This window comes from Heterocephalus glaber, unplaced genomic scaffold (assembly GCF_053883595.1).
Source record: "Heterocephalus glaber isolate CG9 unplaced genomic scaffold, H.glaber_assembly_v1.0 deba00001564, whole genome shotgun sequence".
NCBI lineage: Eukaryota > Metazoa > Chordata > Mammalia > Rodentia > Bathyergidae > Heterocephalus > Heterocephalus glaber.
Window position 1 is genome coordinate 4982493 of NW_028258351.1, and position 14422 is coordinate 4996914.

General features: G+C 44.8%; 1 protein-coding gene across 1 annotated transcript; it reads left to right on the plus strand.

The window, feature by feature from the left end:
* Positions 1-755: 755 nt before the first annotated feature.
* Positions 756-13461, plus strand: Heatr9 (HEAT repeat containing 9). The gene is given in 16 exon segments (XM_087191475.1): positions 756-889; positions 2154-2203; positions 3637-3827; positions 4093-4213; positions 4408-4464; positions 4660-4716; positions 5372-5429; positions 5831-5961; positions 9865-10044; positions 10435-10527; positions 10627-10745; positions 11858-11932; positions 12344-12395; positions 12812-12898; positions 13115-13304; positions 13307-13461. Coding segments are annotated over 16 exon segments (1701 nt in total). The 5' UTR covers positions 756-804.
* The last annotated feature ends 961 nt before the right edge of the window (positions 13462-14422 follow it).

Below are 14422 nucleotides of genomic sequence, written 5' to 3' on the forward strand. Positions count from 1 at the left end.
AAAGGAAACTTCAGAGATGAAATTCATTTATATGGAGTTTGAAAGATTTTAGTTAACAGTTTAACAGGCAGAAAAAGAAGGGAAAGCACTGGCAGGCAGAGGGAACAGCATATGCAAAGTAGGAGGTATAAAAGGCAGCTCCTTACCATTCATACAGTCTCTTGCTGCCAGGGGGGTATGTGTATAAAAGGAGCTTTCCCCGCCATTTTCTTGATTTGACTGATCCTAAGAAAAACCCTAAATGCTCTGACTTCTTTTTTATTTTTTATTTTTTGGTACCAGAGATCGAACTCGGGACCTTCTGCTTGCGAGGCAGGCGGCAGAACCACTGAGCTAAATCCCAGGCCCTCTGACTTCTTTCTTTCTTTCTTTCTTTCTTTGGTACCACAGCTTGAACTCGGGACCTTCTGCTTGCGAGGAGGCAGCAGAACCACTGAGCTAAATCCCGGGCCCTCTGACTTCTTTTTTAATGCCTCACCACAACCCTGTAGTTAGCCAGCCAGGCACAACTCTCCTGCTTTTTCAGATGAAGAAAGCGAAGCTCAGAGATATAAAGTGACCAGTTCAGTCCACGGGCCAGTAGAGGCCAGGGGTAGGGCTCAAGAATGGAACTTGGGGATTCAATTTATCAAGGTGATCGGGTTGTTCAGCACTTGGAAGCTTCTGCCTTCAGAAGTCTGTTCACCTCATTGGACCCTCTTGCACCAGAGAACAGGTCTTCTCCAGTTGTGTGCCCTCTCCCCCACAGCCCTAAACTACGCATTTCCCAGGTTCCCAGGTTCCCTCTAGCCCCATCACGAGAAGATGGCTGATGAAAAATTAGTTGACATCTTTGAAATCTCCAGAATGTTCATGTATCCATGGCTGGAATATCCAGACAGGACCAAAGGTGAGGATGGAATGGGCAGGAATGGAGTCACGCACAGGGGTCTGTAAAAGCAAGGCTACCTGGTTCCCAATGCCAGGCAAGGGGCTGAGTGAGTTTACCAAATCCATAGGACAGGTCTTGGACACATTGATGGTACTCCACAGCCCTCAAGGTAAGTGTCCAGCTCCTCAGTAGGGCTTACAGGGTCCTCTTAAGTTAGGACATCTATCTCCCTGCTTCTGCTCCCACACCTGTGTACCCTGACCTGCATGCACCCCAACTCTCACACCTCCAAGTCTTTGCATAAGATGTTCCCGTGCCTTATGCTCTTTCTCCGTATATATCTGGCTAACTCCTCCTTGTACTGAGACTTCACTTGTGTATTATTTCTCTGGGAAACCTTCCCCCATCCTCCTAGCCAGGTTAGGTGCCTCTCTGGAATGCCATCTGTATCTATCTCCACATTTCCCTCGGTTAGTCGCTAAGAAACATTCCTGTCTGATCAACAAAACCAGTGGTTCTCAAAACGTGGTCCCAGAAGCAGCAGGACTACCATCTTTGTTAGAAAGGCAAATTATCAGAGCCTACCCCAAAGGCAGTAAATTAGACACTAAGGAGATGAGTCCCAGAAATCTATGTTTTAATGAGCTCTCTGGGTGATGCTATTGCACATTCAAGTTTGAGAAACTGAACAAGACCAATGATTTTTAACCTTAGCTGAATATGTGAATCTTCTGGGGATCTTTCTAACATGCCTAGGCCCTGTCCCCACAGAATCTGATTCAATTAATCTGACGCAGGTCTTTGCAAACAAGGTTCCCCCAAATAACTGTAATATGCAGGCAAGGTTGAGAATACCCTACAGCCAGGGATTTGGCTCAGTGGCGCCCATGTCTGCCTTGAAAGTGCAAGGTCCTGAGATGGATCCCTGGTACAAAAAAAAAAGTTGAGAATACCCTGCTAGGCCTGAGTTGCTTAAACTTCAACTACATAGGAGCGACCTGGGGATCTTGTTCCAGTAAAGATCCTGGCTTGGTAGGTCTGAGGTGGAGCCTGAGACTCAGCATTTCTGAGACATTCCCTGTGGTTCTACAGACCACACCAGCGAGGCTTTAGAAGACTAGAGATCCTGAAGGGCCTTACGTATCTCCCTGGTACCTGGTAAAATACTTGAGGTTAGTACTCAGTGCTGAGTAGATGAATACCTCAATGAATGATTTTTTAACTGACCTTTGTATCTGCCATCTTAGTTGTATCACACACATACTCTTACCCCTCTTACCAGAATTTAGAAAAGCCATGGCTCCTGTTCACCTGCCCTTGTCCTGCTACAAGGTAAAACCTCTAATTTTTGCTACCCTGAGAACTGTGTCAAAATAGGAGGGCCAACTCCCAGAATCCTGACTTTCGCCCCTGGAGCTGCCATTAACTTTGTGTGAACTTGGACAAGTCACTTTCTCTAAGCCTCAGGAGCTTCCTCTGTCACAGGCCAGCCCCTGCCTACACCCCTTGTATGAGAAAGTCTGCAAGGCCAGACCTATACAGGCAGGGAGTGCTTACTAATAGGATTCAGTTTTATTAATTAACATGTAGATCCTCAGGCTTGGCAGATAAAATACAGAGTGCTCAATAAATTTTGAATTTCAGATAAACAATGAGTGGAATTCTAGTATACACATGTCCCAAATATTTCATTTGTTATGTAAGATCCAAATTTAACTTAATATCCCATTTGATTCTTTTGCTTGTTCTTTGCTGTATTTGGAAACCCTACTTACCATGAGTCAGTGCTCCATTTTCTGAAGTCATGGAGTCACTTGAAAACTCTTACTACGATTTTTTCAGTCACTAAGCTGGGAACCACTGGCTGAATCCCCTTCGTCTATTGCCCAGAGAGATCAGTTATAAAGATAGGAAGGCTTGAAAAGAGAAAGGGATGGTTCTCAGCCAAATCTTCAGAAAAGGCTCCTGACACGTCCCAAACCCTCCACTATGTATGTCAGAGCTGTAGCTACACAGCTAAAAGCTGGGGATGTAGCTTAGAGGTAGAGCGCATGCCTTGCCTGTGTAAGGCACTGGGTTAGATCCCCGGCACACACACACATAAAAGTTATAGTTAAGAGATAGATTTGGAGAAAGTCTGTTTTTCCAACAAACCTGTTAAGTTCGCAAAGGCAAAGGAGATAACTACATCCCTAGTAAATAGAGCTTGGCATATAGTAGGTAATCAGTAAATATCTGAATGAGCAATAGCCTGTCCTTTCCCTGCCTTTAGTCTATACCTTCCCCAGCCCTTCTCTTTTAGTTCCCTGCTCAAATGTTATTTTGAAAGTGCACTGCAACCCTCAACTGACCACACTGTGGACTAAGATCAATGTATAGATCACTTCAAAATCTAGATCTTGGGGTGGGGATTTAGCTCAGTGGTGCCGCCACCTGCCTTGCAAGCACAAGGTCCCAAGTTCGATCTCTGGTACCAAAAAAAAACCAACAAGAAACAAAATCTAGATCTCTTTTGACATTCACACTCTTGGGAGGGGAACAGAACAAGGATTATTATAGCTCCATTTAACAGATGAGAAAATTGGCAGAGTGAAATAACTTCTTGCCCAAGTTACAGTACAGGTTATCTGTGACTTCAACCAGAATAAGAGGCTGAAGGTTGTCTCAACCCACCCTCTCAATCCTCCACTCCACCTCCCCTGGCTCCCAACACTCAGGGAAGGGCCTAGGGAATCCTTCTGACAGCTTTGCCACTTGTATTCCAGACGCCAAAGGAAGAGCTTCCCCCAAGTCCGGAGCACTGGAGGCAGCATCTGAACAAGCCAAACGCAGTCCCCTACTGCTACTCCAAGAAACCTGAGATCTACACACATTGGCACACCTTATATGACCAGAGAAAAGAACAGGAGACCCAGAAAATGTTACTGAAAATGAGAGGCCATCCTGAGTATGCTCTGTCCACCTCCATATTCTCCACATCTTCTAGGAAAAACAGGAAGGTCTGGGAGGGGTGGGCCAGGGGGAGCAGCATGTCAGTCCACAGGTCCAAGGGAGGACCCTGAGGTAGAAGGGCAGCTTGGCTGGGGTAGATATCACTGAGCCCTCATGTGTCTTTCTCTAGTCCCACCTCTGAGCTGGGCTGAGGCCCTGTGGCAGAGGTGGAGCAGTGACTGAGGGAAGCAACAAGGGGACAGAGGCTTCTTGTACAATTTCTCACACAGGAACCTCGAAGACAGTAACCAAAAATTCCACCTCCCCATGAGCAAGTTGACTGTAAAATCTCAGGTGGGATCTGGGCCGTTAGATCCTAACAGGGATCCTCTGAAGTGGCAAAGATTAAAGGTCAGGACCATGGGGGCGGGGGCGGGGAGGAGACTCCCTGGCTGTGGGTGCCTTTATCTTAAGTTCACACCACCTTTCAGCCTTAGTCCCTCCCTGCAAAACCTGGGCCGGGGGTTGGGGATCAGGTCAGCTGAGCTCCTTTCAGTTTGAAGTTTTATTTTTCCTTTTTTCCACTGGCTGGCTTGGATGGGTAGGAGCTCACAAAAACCTTGAAATTGCCTAGAGAAGATGATCAGTTCTATGCAACACAGGTGAGAACCAGCAAAGGCAGAGCAGAGCGGTTACAGGTAGGAGTTAGCTCAGCTGGAAAAGAAACAAGAAGCTAGAAGCAGGTGGTGGGAACAGGGGCGGTGTCCTAAATATAAACTCCACCTGTGTCCCAAAGATGGTAACTCCTGGGGGTCATGGCCCGGTCTCTTCCCTTTCCTTTACCCTTCTTCCTGCAGGCTCTGGGGTACCATGGCATCAATGACAAGTTTATTATGAAGGCACTATGGCAGGTGGTGAGTCTAGGGGCTGCATGGAGTTTAGGAAAGGTGGAATCAGAGTCTGAGGTGTGTAGAGGGTGGGCACATAGGCATAAGACAAGACTCTCCAGGGTACCAGACTGATAGGTCAGATCTGATGAGGAAAGAGCCACCAGTATGTGACATATCCCCATCTCATCCCTTTGGCCTCTTTAAAGAGCAGCTGAAAGAAAGGGGGAATCTGAAGATCCCCTTGGTCTAACAAAAGACATTGGACTGAAAAGCTAGGACAGAACTGGGCCTGAGTTAATTTTCTTCCTTAACTGAAACAACACTCTAGGCTTATAGGTCAATTTACAATTGGGCATATGTATTCTTATTGAAAATCTCACTTAAATCTTACAACACTGGGAATAGTTATTAGTATCTGTATTTTTCTAGTAAGAAAATAGAAGCTCTGAGAATCCAAGCCTAAGTGGCTACTAAATCCCAGACAGAGAAATACAAAAGTCTAACTTCCAGGTTCAGTGTTCCTTCCATTGCACTATCCTGTCTGTAGTGTGCTTAAGTATAGATAGGTCACTTTCTAGACCTAGTCTCCTCTTTCACAAAATGAAAAGCTGAGAAAGTCCCTAAAGCTCTGACATTCTATCACTTTATGTTATGTTACACCCCCTATCTTCTAAATCAGGCCCAAACTGGTCCAAAGAAAGTGAAGTATGAGGCTTATCGAACCCTGGCCATCCTGGGTATGTCGCCTCTCTGGGTGGTGAGCTGAGGGAGGCACAGCCACTTCTTTGTGAAAGGATGGGAGGAAATGGAATGAGTGCAGGCCCGCTCCAACCTAGCATTTGGCAGAGACTGAGAACTATCCTAGGTACTGTTGGGTAGAGGAGGAAGATGGGGCAAAAAGGGAGACAGAGATAGAGACAGACAGACACAGAGAGATGCAGAGAAAGACAAACAGCAAAACAAAGAGAGAGAGAGAAACTCCAGAAAGTGTGTTCATGTTCAGCCAGCAGCTCTGGTGTCCTGAGAGAATGGGCAACACCCCAGAATGTAGTGCTTGGAACTTCTGTCTTGAGAATACAGTGGAGTTCAATGGGTTTTTGTGGCTCTGTCGTGTGACCTGATGACCCTCCCTGTCCAGGCTGCCTGAATATGCATGTGATCCAGGCTCTCATCAAACAACTAAAGGAGGAAAGTGAGGGTCACGGGATGGAGACTCTGACAAGGCTACGAGTGGCTCTGAACTCCTGGGCTGCTGTCCCTGAAGACAAGGTGAATGGAAGGAGTCTATAATTGGGGCAAAGCAGCTCAATGTAATTGACAGGTTTGGCTGGGGGCTTGGTCAGAAATAAGATAACCTAGCTCTCAGCTTTAGTAGAAGACACTATCTTTGTGGAGATCTCTCTAGAGTTGAAAAGAGGCACATTTGTGCAGAGACTAATCAGACAACCTATGAAAAGCTAGACTGCAAAGCCAGGTTTTTCCATCCTTACAATGGAGACAGTAAATGTTTTGCAAAAGATTAAATGAGATAATGTACTATCTGAGATAAGATACCTAGTATAATGTCTAGTTTTTTTGGTTTTTTTGTTTTTGGTACCGGGGATCGAACTTGGGTCCTTGCATTTGTGCAGCAGGAGGCAAAACCACTGAGCTAAATCCCAGGCCCATGTCTGTGTTTTTTTAAAATAGTAGCCATTTTTATAATCTCTAAAATGACCTGTTGAAGCAACACCTGTCAAGAAGTGACAAGGACCAAGACAGTCCTGACACTACTCAGTTTTTTCCCCCTGTAAGTTACTCCTCTGATTCCATTCCTGCTCCATATGAACGTGAACCCATCACATATCCATTTATTCAGCAAATACATACTAAACAGCTAACATATGCCAGGCACCATCACAGGCACTTGCATACATCAGTGAGCCAAACAGGCAAACATCCCTGCCATTGTAGAACTTGCATTCTAATGGAGGGAAACACACAATAACCAATAAATGTAATTAGAAAATTGTATCATATGTCAGGGGTGCAATGGGAAAAATTAGGTAACAGAGGGAAGGTGACAAGGAGTGACAAATGGGGATGGGTTGCAATGTAAGCATGGCAGACAGGGAAGATCTCATTTTTAAAGTGCACTTGAGGGCCAGGGATTTAGCTCAGTGGTGCCATGCCTGCCTCACAAGCAAAAGGTCCTGAGTTCAATTCCTGGAAATGGGGGGGGGGGATTACACTTGAACAAGCTGTCTTAGTTACTTTTCTCATTGCTGGGGCACAATATCTGACAACCATAAATTAAAGTAGGAAAGTTTTATTTCAGGTCACAGTTTGTAGAGGTTTTTAGTCCACAGTCAGCTGGCTCCAAGGCAAGATGGCGTGGAGAGGGGCTTCACAGAGGAGAAACAGTTCATGGTGTGAACAGGCAGAAGGCAGCAAAGCAACAAGCAGCAAGTAGCAAGCCTGCTTTTCCCTTTTATTCCATTCAGGATACACCCACCCACGCCCAGGCTGCAGCTTCTGTTTTCAGAAAATCCATTCAGGATACCCAGAACTATACTAATTCCAATCAGTAGACTAATTTAGTATCACACACCTTTAATCCCAGTATAACACACCCTAGATCCAGGCAGTCCAAAAAGCCCTAGCTATGAGCATGAGACTTTAAGGGGACATATAGATACTAGTCATAACAAAAAACATGAAGGTGAGAGGGTTAGCTTTACAGGTTTCTGAGAGAAGGTATTCTGGGCAAAAGAACCAGTCAATGCAAAGACAAGAGCATGTTTGGCATAGTCAGGGACCATCAAGCAGGCCAGTGTGGCTGAAGTACGGCAGGAAGAGAAAGCAATAGGAAATGAAGGTCAGGTCAAAGAACTTAACAATAGACTAGAACATATATGTGGCTTTGGGCTTTTATTCTGAGTGGAATAGGGAGCCATTAGAGATCTCTGAGCAGAGCAGTAATGTGATCCAACCTATATTTCACCCTAACTACTATGTTGCAAAAAGACTGAGGTGGAGCTGGGGATTTTGTTCGGTGGTTTTGCTGTCTGCTGTGCAAGCACAAGGACCGGAGTTCGATCCCTGATACCAAAAAAAAAAAAAAGACTGAGGTGGGGGCCAGGAGAGGAAGCAGAGAGACCAATTAGGGGCTACTGAAACAATCCTGCTAAGATGTAGTGGTGGTTTAGACCATGGTGGTCACAGTACAGTTAGTAAGACTTGATTAAATAATGGCTATTTTAAAAGCAAAACCCTGATGGGCTGAGTGTGAGCTGTTGGCCACAGTGAGGAAACAAAGCTGAAGCCAAGGTTTTTGGCCTAGCAACTGAAGGGACAGAATTGTCATGGTTGAGAAAACTGCAGGGAACCAGGTTTGGAGATAACAACCTAAGTTCAATTTTGGAAAAGTTATGTTTGAGATGTCTTTTAGAACTCCAAATGAGATGTCAAGTAACAATTTGGAGTTTGCAAGAGAAGTCTGAACTTGAGGGAGAAATTTGGGAGTTGCTAGCATATAGGTAGCACTCAATGACACTAAACTAGATGAGATCACTAAGAGAAGACCAAGAATCTACTGTTGAGGCATTCCAGTGTTAAGAGGTCAGGAAGAAAAGGAGGAACTGGTAAAATGTGAGCAGTAGCCAATGAGATTGGGAGACAATCCAAAGTGTGCTGTTCAGAAAGTCAAAGAACATATGTCAAGGAAATACCATATCAAGGAATATAAGAAATGAAAATTGACATGTGCTTAAACAATACAGAAATCACTGATTATCTTAACAGAGCCATTTTAGTGGGGTGGTGGGGCTTTAGACCTGATCAAAATGGGTATAAGAGATTGGGCCAGAAAAAATTAAGAGATCGCAAATATGGACAACTGTCTGAGTTTTGCAGAAAGGGGCAGTAGTTGGCACTGGAAGCAGAGTCTAGAAATAAAGAAAAATAATCATGTTGTTCTACACTGAGAGATAATGACCCAATAGTTAGAAAAATGATTTTGAGGAGAATGAGAAGAGTTGCTACAAAAATGTCCTTGAATAGATGAGAGGGTATGAGATCTCTGCAAGTGGAGAGACTGGTTTTAGATAGATGGGTATATAATTCATAGTAACAAGTGTAAAGAAAGAGGAAGTTAGAAGTAATAGGAGCTATCTAAGTAAATTATTTCCTAGTTGCTTGATTTTTTTCAGTGAAATAAAAAGCAAAGTTACCATCTGAGAGTAAACAGATAAAGAGGTGTTAGAGGCTCTGGAGGGAATAGGTACAAATCAAGAGAAAAGGAGAGAATGACCAAGGGAAAAACAGTATGATTAACAAGAAGTATCAATGATCTATGTAAGGTTTGTGTACACAAATTTAAAGCAAGGTTAGTCATTGTGACTGTGCGATTTTTCTCTATGAAGTACAAGTACTGAGTAAATAGAGTTCTACTTAACTAGGACTGTGGTTCAGACAAAGGACTACAATGAAGTAAGAGATGTAAAGGAGGGTGAAGCAGGAGAACGATTATAACAGGACTGTGGAATTTAACCTGGGTAGAGGGAAGGCAGGGATCAGTGAAAAGGTGGCAGTTTCAGTGGATTATTAGTCCTTTATGGAATTGAACAATTGGCATTAGGAGATGAGCTGGAGAAACAGGAGGTAATATTCAGAGTGGGAGGCATGAAATGGAGATTATGGAGAAGTTGCAGTTGTAAGTAATGATGAGGTTATCTGTTGAATTAGTGGCTGAGGTAGAGTGGAGGATGAAGTTATTAAAAGTGAAGTGTTGGATCAATTATGTGTATATTTTTTAAAACATCAAGAACAGGGCTGGGGATTTAGCTTAGTGGTTCCGCCTGCCTTGCAAGCACAAGGTCCAGAGTTCGATCCCCAGTACCAAAAAAACCAAAAACAAAAACCCCCCACCAAGAATTAAGACAACAGAAATGTTTAAAAAAGCAACAGTGATCCATCCATAAGATAGTCACACAGAAATGAGATGTGACCTCAGAGCAAGTAGGTGACAGCACAAACAAGGGAACATGGATGAAATAATAATGTGATGGCAGGAGATTTAGAGAGAAAGGAGAATGATCTGGCAGCAGTGATGAAATATCTTCTAATAAAGCATGAAGCCTAGCTGAAAACATAGTCCCTACCGCTTCCCATTGTACCTACTGTCTCCCTCAGAGGACTCAAGTTGGGAATGAAGAAGAGCTGGTACTTGTGCTGCAGACACTGATAAAGTCCTCAGGTGAAGCAGCCCTCGAAGCAGCCCTGTGCTTGGGATTCCTGAGGCCTCGTAGTAACATGGCCCAAGAGTTCTTGCTGCAGTGCCTGTGCCAAGGGACCAAGACCCAGCAGATGAAGGTGTGAGGGGTAGGAGGCTAGGCTCCCTGGGGCAACAGAGGCCAGTGCTGATTTGGATGGGATTTGGATACTGTCATCCTTGTCCAAAGAAAATAAGTCTTGGGTGGGAGCAGAGCGGGGTCCTCTGAGTTTAGAATATGCATATGCATGAGTATGGGGTTATATGGACAAGTGTGCATGTGTCTGTTCATACTTCATATGTGTAAAGGTTCATTTATGTATGTGTGCATATGTGCACACATAAACTTGTTTTCACTCAAGAGGCCAAGAGGCAGATGAAAGGACCTCACCCGTTCCCCATGGGTCTATGCCTAGTTCCCGAGTCCACCTGGCCATCCAGATGCCTCTAGGTATACACCTGTACACCCTGCCCCACCTCACCCCTCACAGGCACTTAGGATGCTAGTCAAGATCATGCATGTGCACTCTGCTGTAGTCACCAGGGCCATTCTGGCCCAGATATGTTGTTCTAGTGTCATTGAGGTAAGCTCTGGACTGCCTTGTATCCTTCCTTCCTCGATACTAGGACAGAGTTGGGACATGAGAAAGGGGACCTATCTTTCACATTTCCCCCCCAAACAGGACCGCTTTGAAGCCACTCAGATGCTCAGGACCATTGGGCTGGAAAAGATCAAGGCACAGGGGCTAGAGAAACTCACATTTGACCTGCTCAAGTGGAAGACACATTACGAACCTTTCTTTGTGAGACCATAGCTCCCAAGCCCAGGAAGCCCAATCTGTCCTCTCCCTTCTCTGGAGACCTTGGCTCCTATCATACCACCCCACAGTATCACACTTACCTTAACCTACTCCCTGTTCCCCCAGTGTAGCCCATGTCTTAAGCCACCTTGCCTTCACTCAGGCCCTTCTCTAAGTTTAAAATACCCCAAGATGGGCCGGGGATTTAGCTCAGTGGTTTCGCCGCCTGCTGCGCAATTGCAAAGACCTGAGTTCGATCCCCGGTACCAAAAAAAAAAAAAGGTAAAATACCCCAAGTTATACTCCTCATTCTTCAGTAGGATAAAAACTGACTCAACCCCTCTCTCCTATTAAAATGCTGTTTTGCTCCTTCAAGAGCAGCCCAAATGACATCTGCTACAAGAAACTGTCCCAAATTTCCAGTCATACTCAATCTGGCCTTCCTCAGTTCTTCCTTACTTTTTACTATAGCTTGCTACAGAACCATCCACTTTATAGACATTTTTCTAAAATGTAAATCAGATTGTCATCTCCACAAAAAACTTCAGTGGCTCACAATGTCCTCAGGATTGCTTACTTTGCCTGGCAACTTGAGCCCTGCCTAGCTCTAGCTTCATCTGCACCACTCCCCCCTCAGAGGCGTATACCAGCTATGCTTAGAATGACCAAATCCTGATTTGCACCTGTTATCTCAATGTTAATTACTCAGAGTGCTCTGAAGAGTCCCAATTTACTCACCTCCCTAAACTAAACTATTTTTGGCTCCCCATCCTCCCCATGCTTTCTCTTACCTCCAGTATTGTCCATGCTCTCTCCTTTGCCCAGAAAACTTACTCCTACACACACAACCCTTCTGCTGCCTCTCTCTCACCCTGCAAGTTTCAGCGGAGGGGATCATTTCCTCCTCTAGGAAATCTTCCTAGAACCCAGAATGAGTCAGAAAACCCTCCTATATGCACCCTATATAGTGCTAATTGCCTACTTGTCGGTTTCCTCCATCAGACTATGAGCTCCTCAAAGTAGGGACCCTATTCAGAGTTTAATAAAGATTTGTGAAGCACTTAAGATACCTCTGCATTCCCTTTTTCTATTGTCCCACTCTGGTCCCTCTACAAGCTATGAGGCAAGCTGTGGCTGAAACTGTGGAAGAGTTCAAAATGAAGCCAATGATGATGAACTTGGTGGAGGCATAAGTGGACTGGGGTGGGAGCTCCCAGGGTCAAATCCTAGGCTTGAGATGGGAGCAGAGGAGTTGGCTGAGAAACTTGCTGCTAGATAAGTTGCTCTTTGACTCCTGGGTTTTGTTCATCTATAAAAAGGAGCTAATCACACCACTCAGGGTTGCTATAAAAGTCAAATTAATATAACCTGAAAGGAACTTTTAAAAAGTAAACCTCTGGACAGATGAGTCCTGATCATTTAGTGCTTTGTCGCAAAGTATAGTACCTGTTTGTCCCCTCCTATTCCTTTTCCTGACTTGAGAAATAAGACAGGAAAATGTAAGTTAACATCACTTAATCAGCACTATGCCCAACTCTCTCTGGGCCTGAAAGGCATCCTTCCCTCTTAATTGGACAACATACTTACTCTCTTTGCACAGGCAATTAATGAACCCAGATGCCACTGCTTGCCAGCAAGCAATCATCTCTTTGGTAAGATAGGCTCTGCTTCTCTAACTCAATTCCTGTGATATGTTGGTGGCAGGGGGAACAGACAATTTAATGAAGTCACGGAGCGGGAGGAAAGAACTGTAAAGTTTGGGGAGGTTCATTTCAGAACTCTATCAAGAGTTCAAGGTAACCTGTTCCTGGTTGGGGATGAGTGAGGTAAAACTTCAGGAGATGGATGTGAAGGTATTATTAATGTAGAAATTGTCTCGACTCTCCTGGGTGAATAATGGGGACTGAAATCCATGTAGTGGCCTCAATGGGCAAGGAAAAAAAGTATCTCAGCTGAGAAACTCTATCTCCTGCTCTAGGCCACGAGGTCATCCAGAGACTAGAATGGGGAAAAGGATGAGGCATCTTCCTGGGGCTGGCTACTTAGGCAGGTCACTCTACCTCTGCAGGGTGTCCTGGGGATCTGCGGCCCACAAGTATTCCACTTGCTCCTGGACATGCTAGATGCAGAGGAGAACCAGGCTGTGAAGAAAAGTGTAAGGCATTTCTGCTTTTTATTCTTCTCTGTCCCTCCTCCAAATCTCTCTCATTCATCTCACCATGTGTTCCTTGTTAGAAGGAAAGGGAAATTAAATCCTTAGACATTGTCCCTTGACCTGGTTCCTTGTTACAGCTTTCCTTCCCTTGGGTGCCCCTATCCCTTCCAGTCTGAGCCCAAGTGAAAAAGCCCTAGAACCTTTGTTTCAATGCAGCTACAAGAAACATTAATCATTTGGGCCTCAATTGATCCCTGGATCCAAAAGAAGCTAAAGAACAAGGTTTTCTTTGTCTATGAGGCACCTAAAACCAACATGAAGACAGAGCCTATAAGGTTCCGGAAGGACCCTGAGAACCCAGAAGAGTTAAATATCCAAGACGTTCAACTTGCTAAGTTGAATCCTTTGTTACAAAGGCCAGCACCACGGTAGAAAAAAAGAAAAACTTTCCTGACTTCCCATTCCATCTCTCTAAACCACAAAAACAAAAGCCACAGACCATAGGGCCCTGGCATCCAAAGATCAGGCAACAGCTCTGGGCCCTTGCTGAAATCTATAAATAAGTCACCTCTTTGGGCCTACTCACCTCCTGAGGATAGTTCTCATGCTTCTCTGAGATAATCCATACTTACTTTGCATGAATAAATGAGTGTCACAATACCTACCGCCTCTGAGTCACTACTGCTGTTCCTGTCATGAGAAGGTACACCAGAACCCAGGTCTCCTGGCTCCTGGATGGATGTTCTTTTCACAGTCACATGTCCTTTCATCAGAGGAAAGAAGGAGAGAGAGCCAAAGCTTCCCTGGAAGATCAGCCTATCTCCCTAAATAAAGTCCTTGTCTGAGCACAGAATTTGATGACAAAGCCAGGCAACTGACCCTCTGTCTAAAGGGAGCTGCTGAGGAAAAAAAAGGGGGTGAGAAGGTTGGGAATATTGGTTCTTGGACCATTTCTTATTAACTTGACCCCCCCCCCACACACATACACACACCTATCCACCTCTTTAAGCTCATCAGGAGATAATTTAGCTTCAATCAGAGCCAAATAATTTCTCTACAGTATCTGCTACCTAGCTACCTACATGCTTTCTACTTACCTCAGGGTCATTCCCTTTAAGAGATTTGATTTACACTGCAAAATGACATTTCAGTTTCCCTTGGCTAACAGGACTGACAACCCCAATCCCAACAAGCTATAACCCTATCAAGAAATGTCCTGGAGGAGGAGGATGCCTCAGATGAAACTTGCAGGGTGAAAGAGTTAACCACCTAGGAGTAGCAGTATGTGCCTAGAAGCTCAGCTACTAGGGAGGACAAATCAGAAGAATCACAAGTTCCAGGCCAGCCTAGGCAACTCAGGAGAGAACTGTCTCAAAATAAAAAATAAAGGCTGGGGGTGTGGCTCACTGGTAGAGCGCTTGCCTAGCATGCACAAGACCCTGGGATCCTCAGTACTGGGCGGGGGGGAACAAGCCTAGACTTTGAAGTCAGACAAAGCTAATCCTAGGGTTTATCATTTATCTG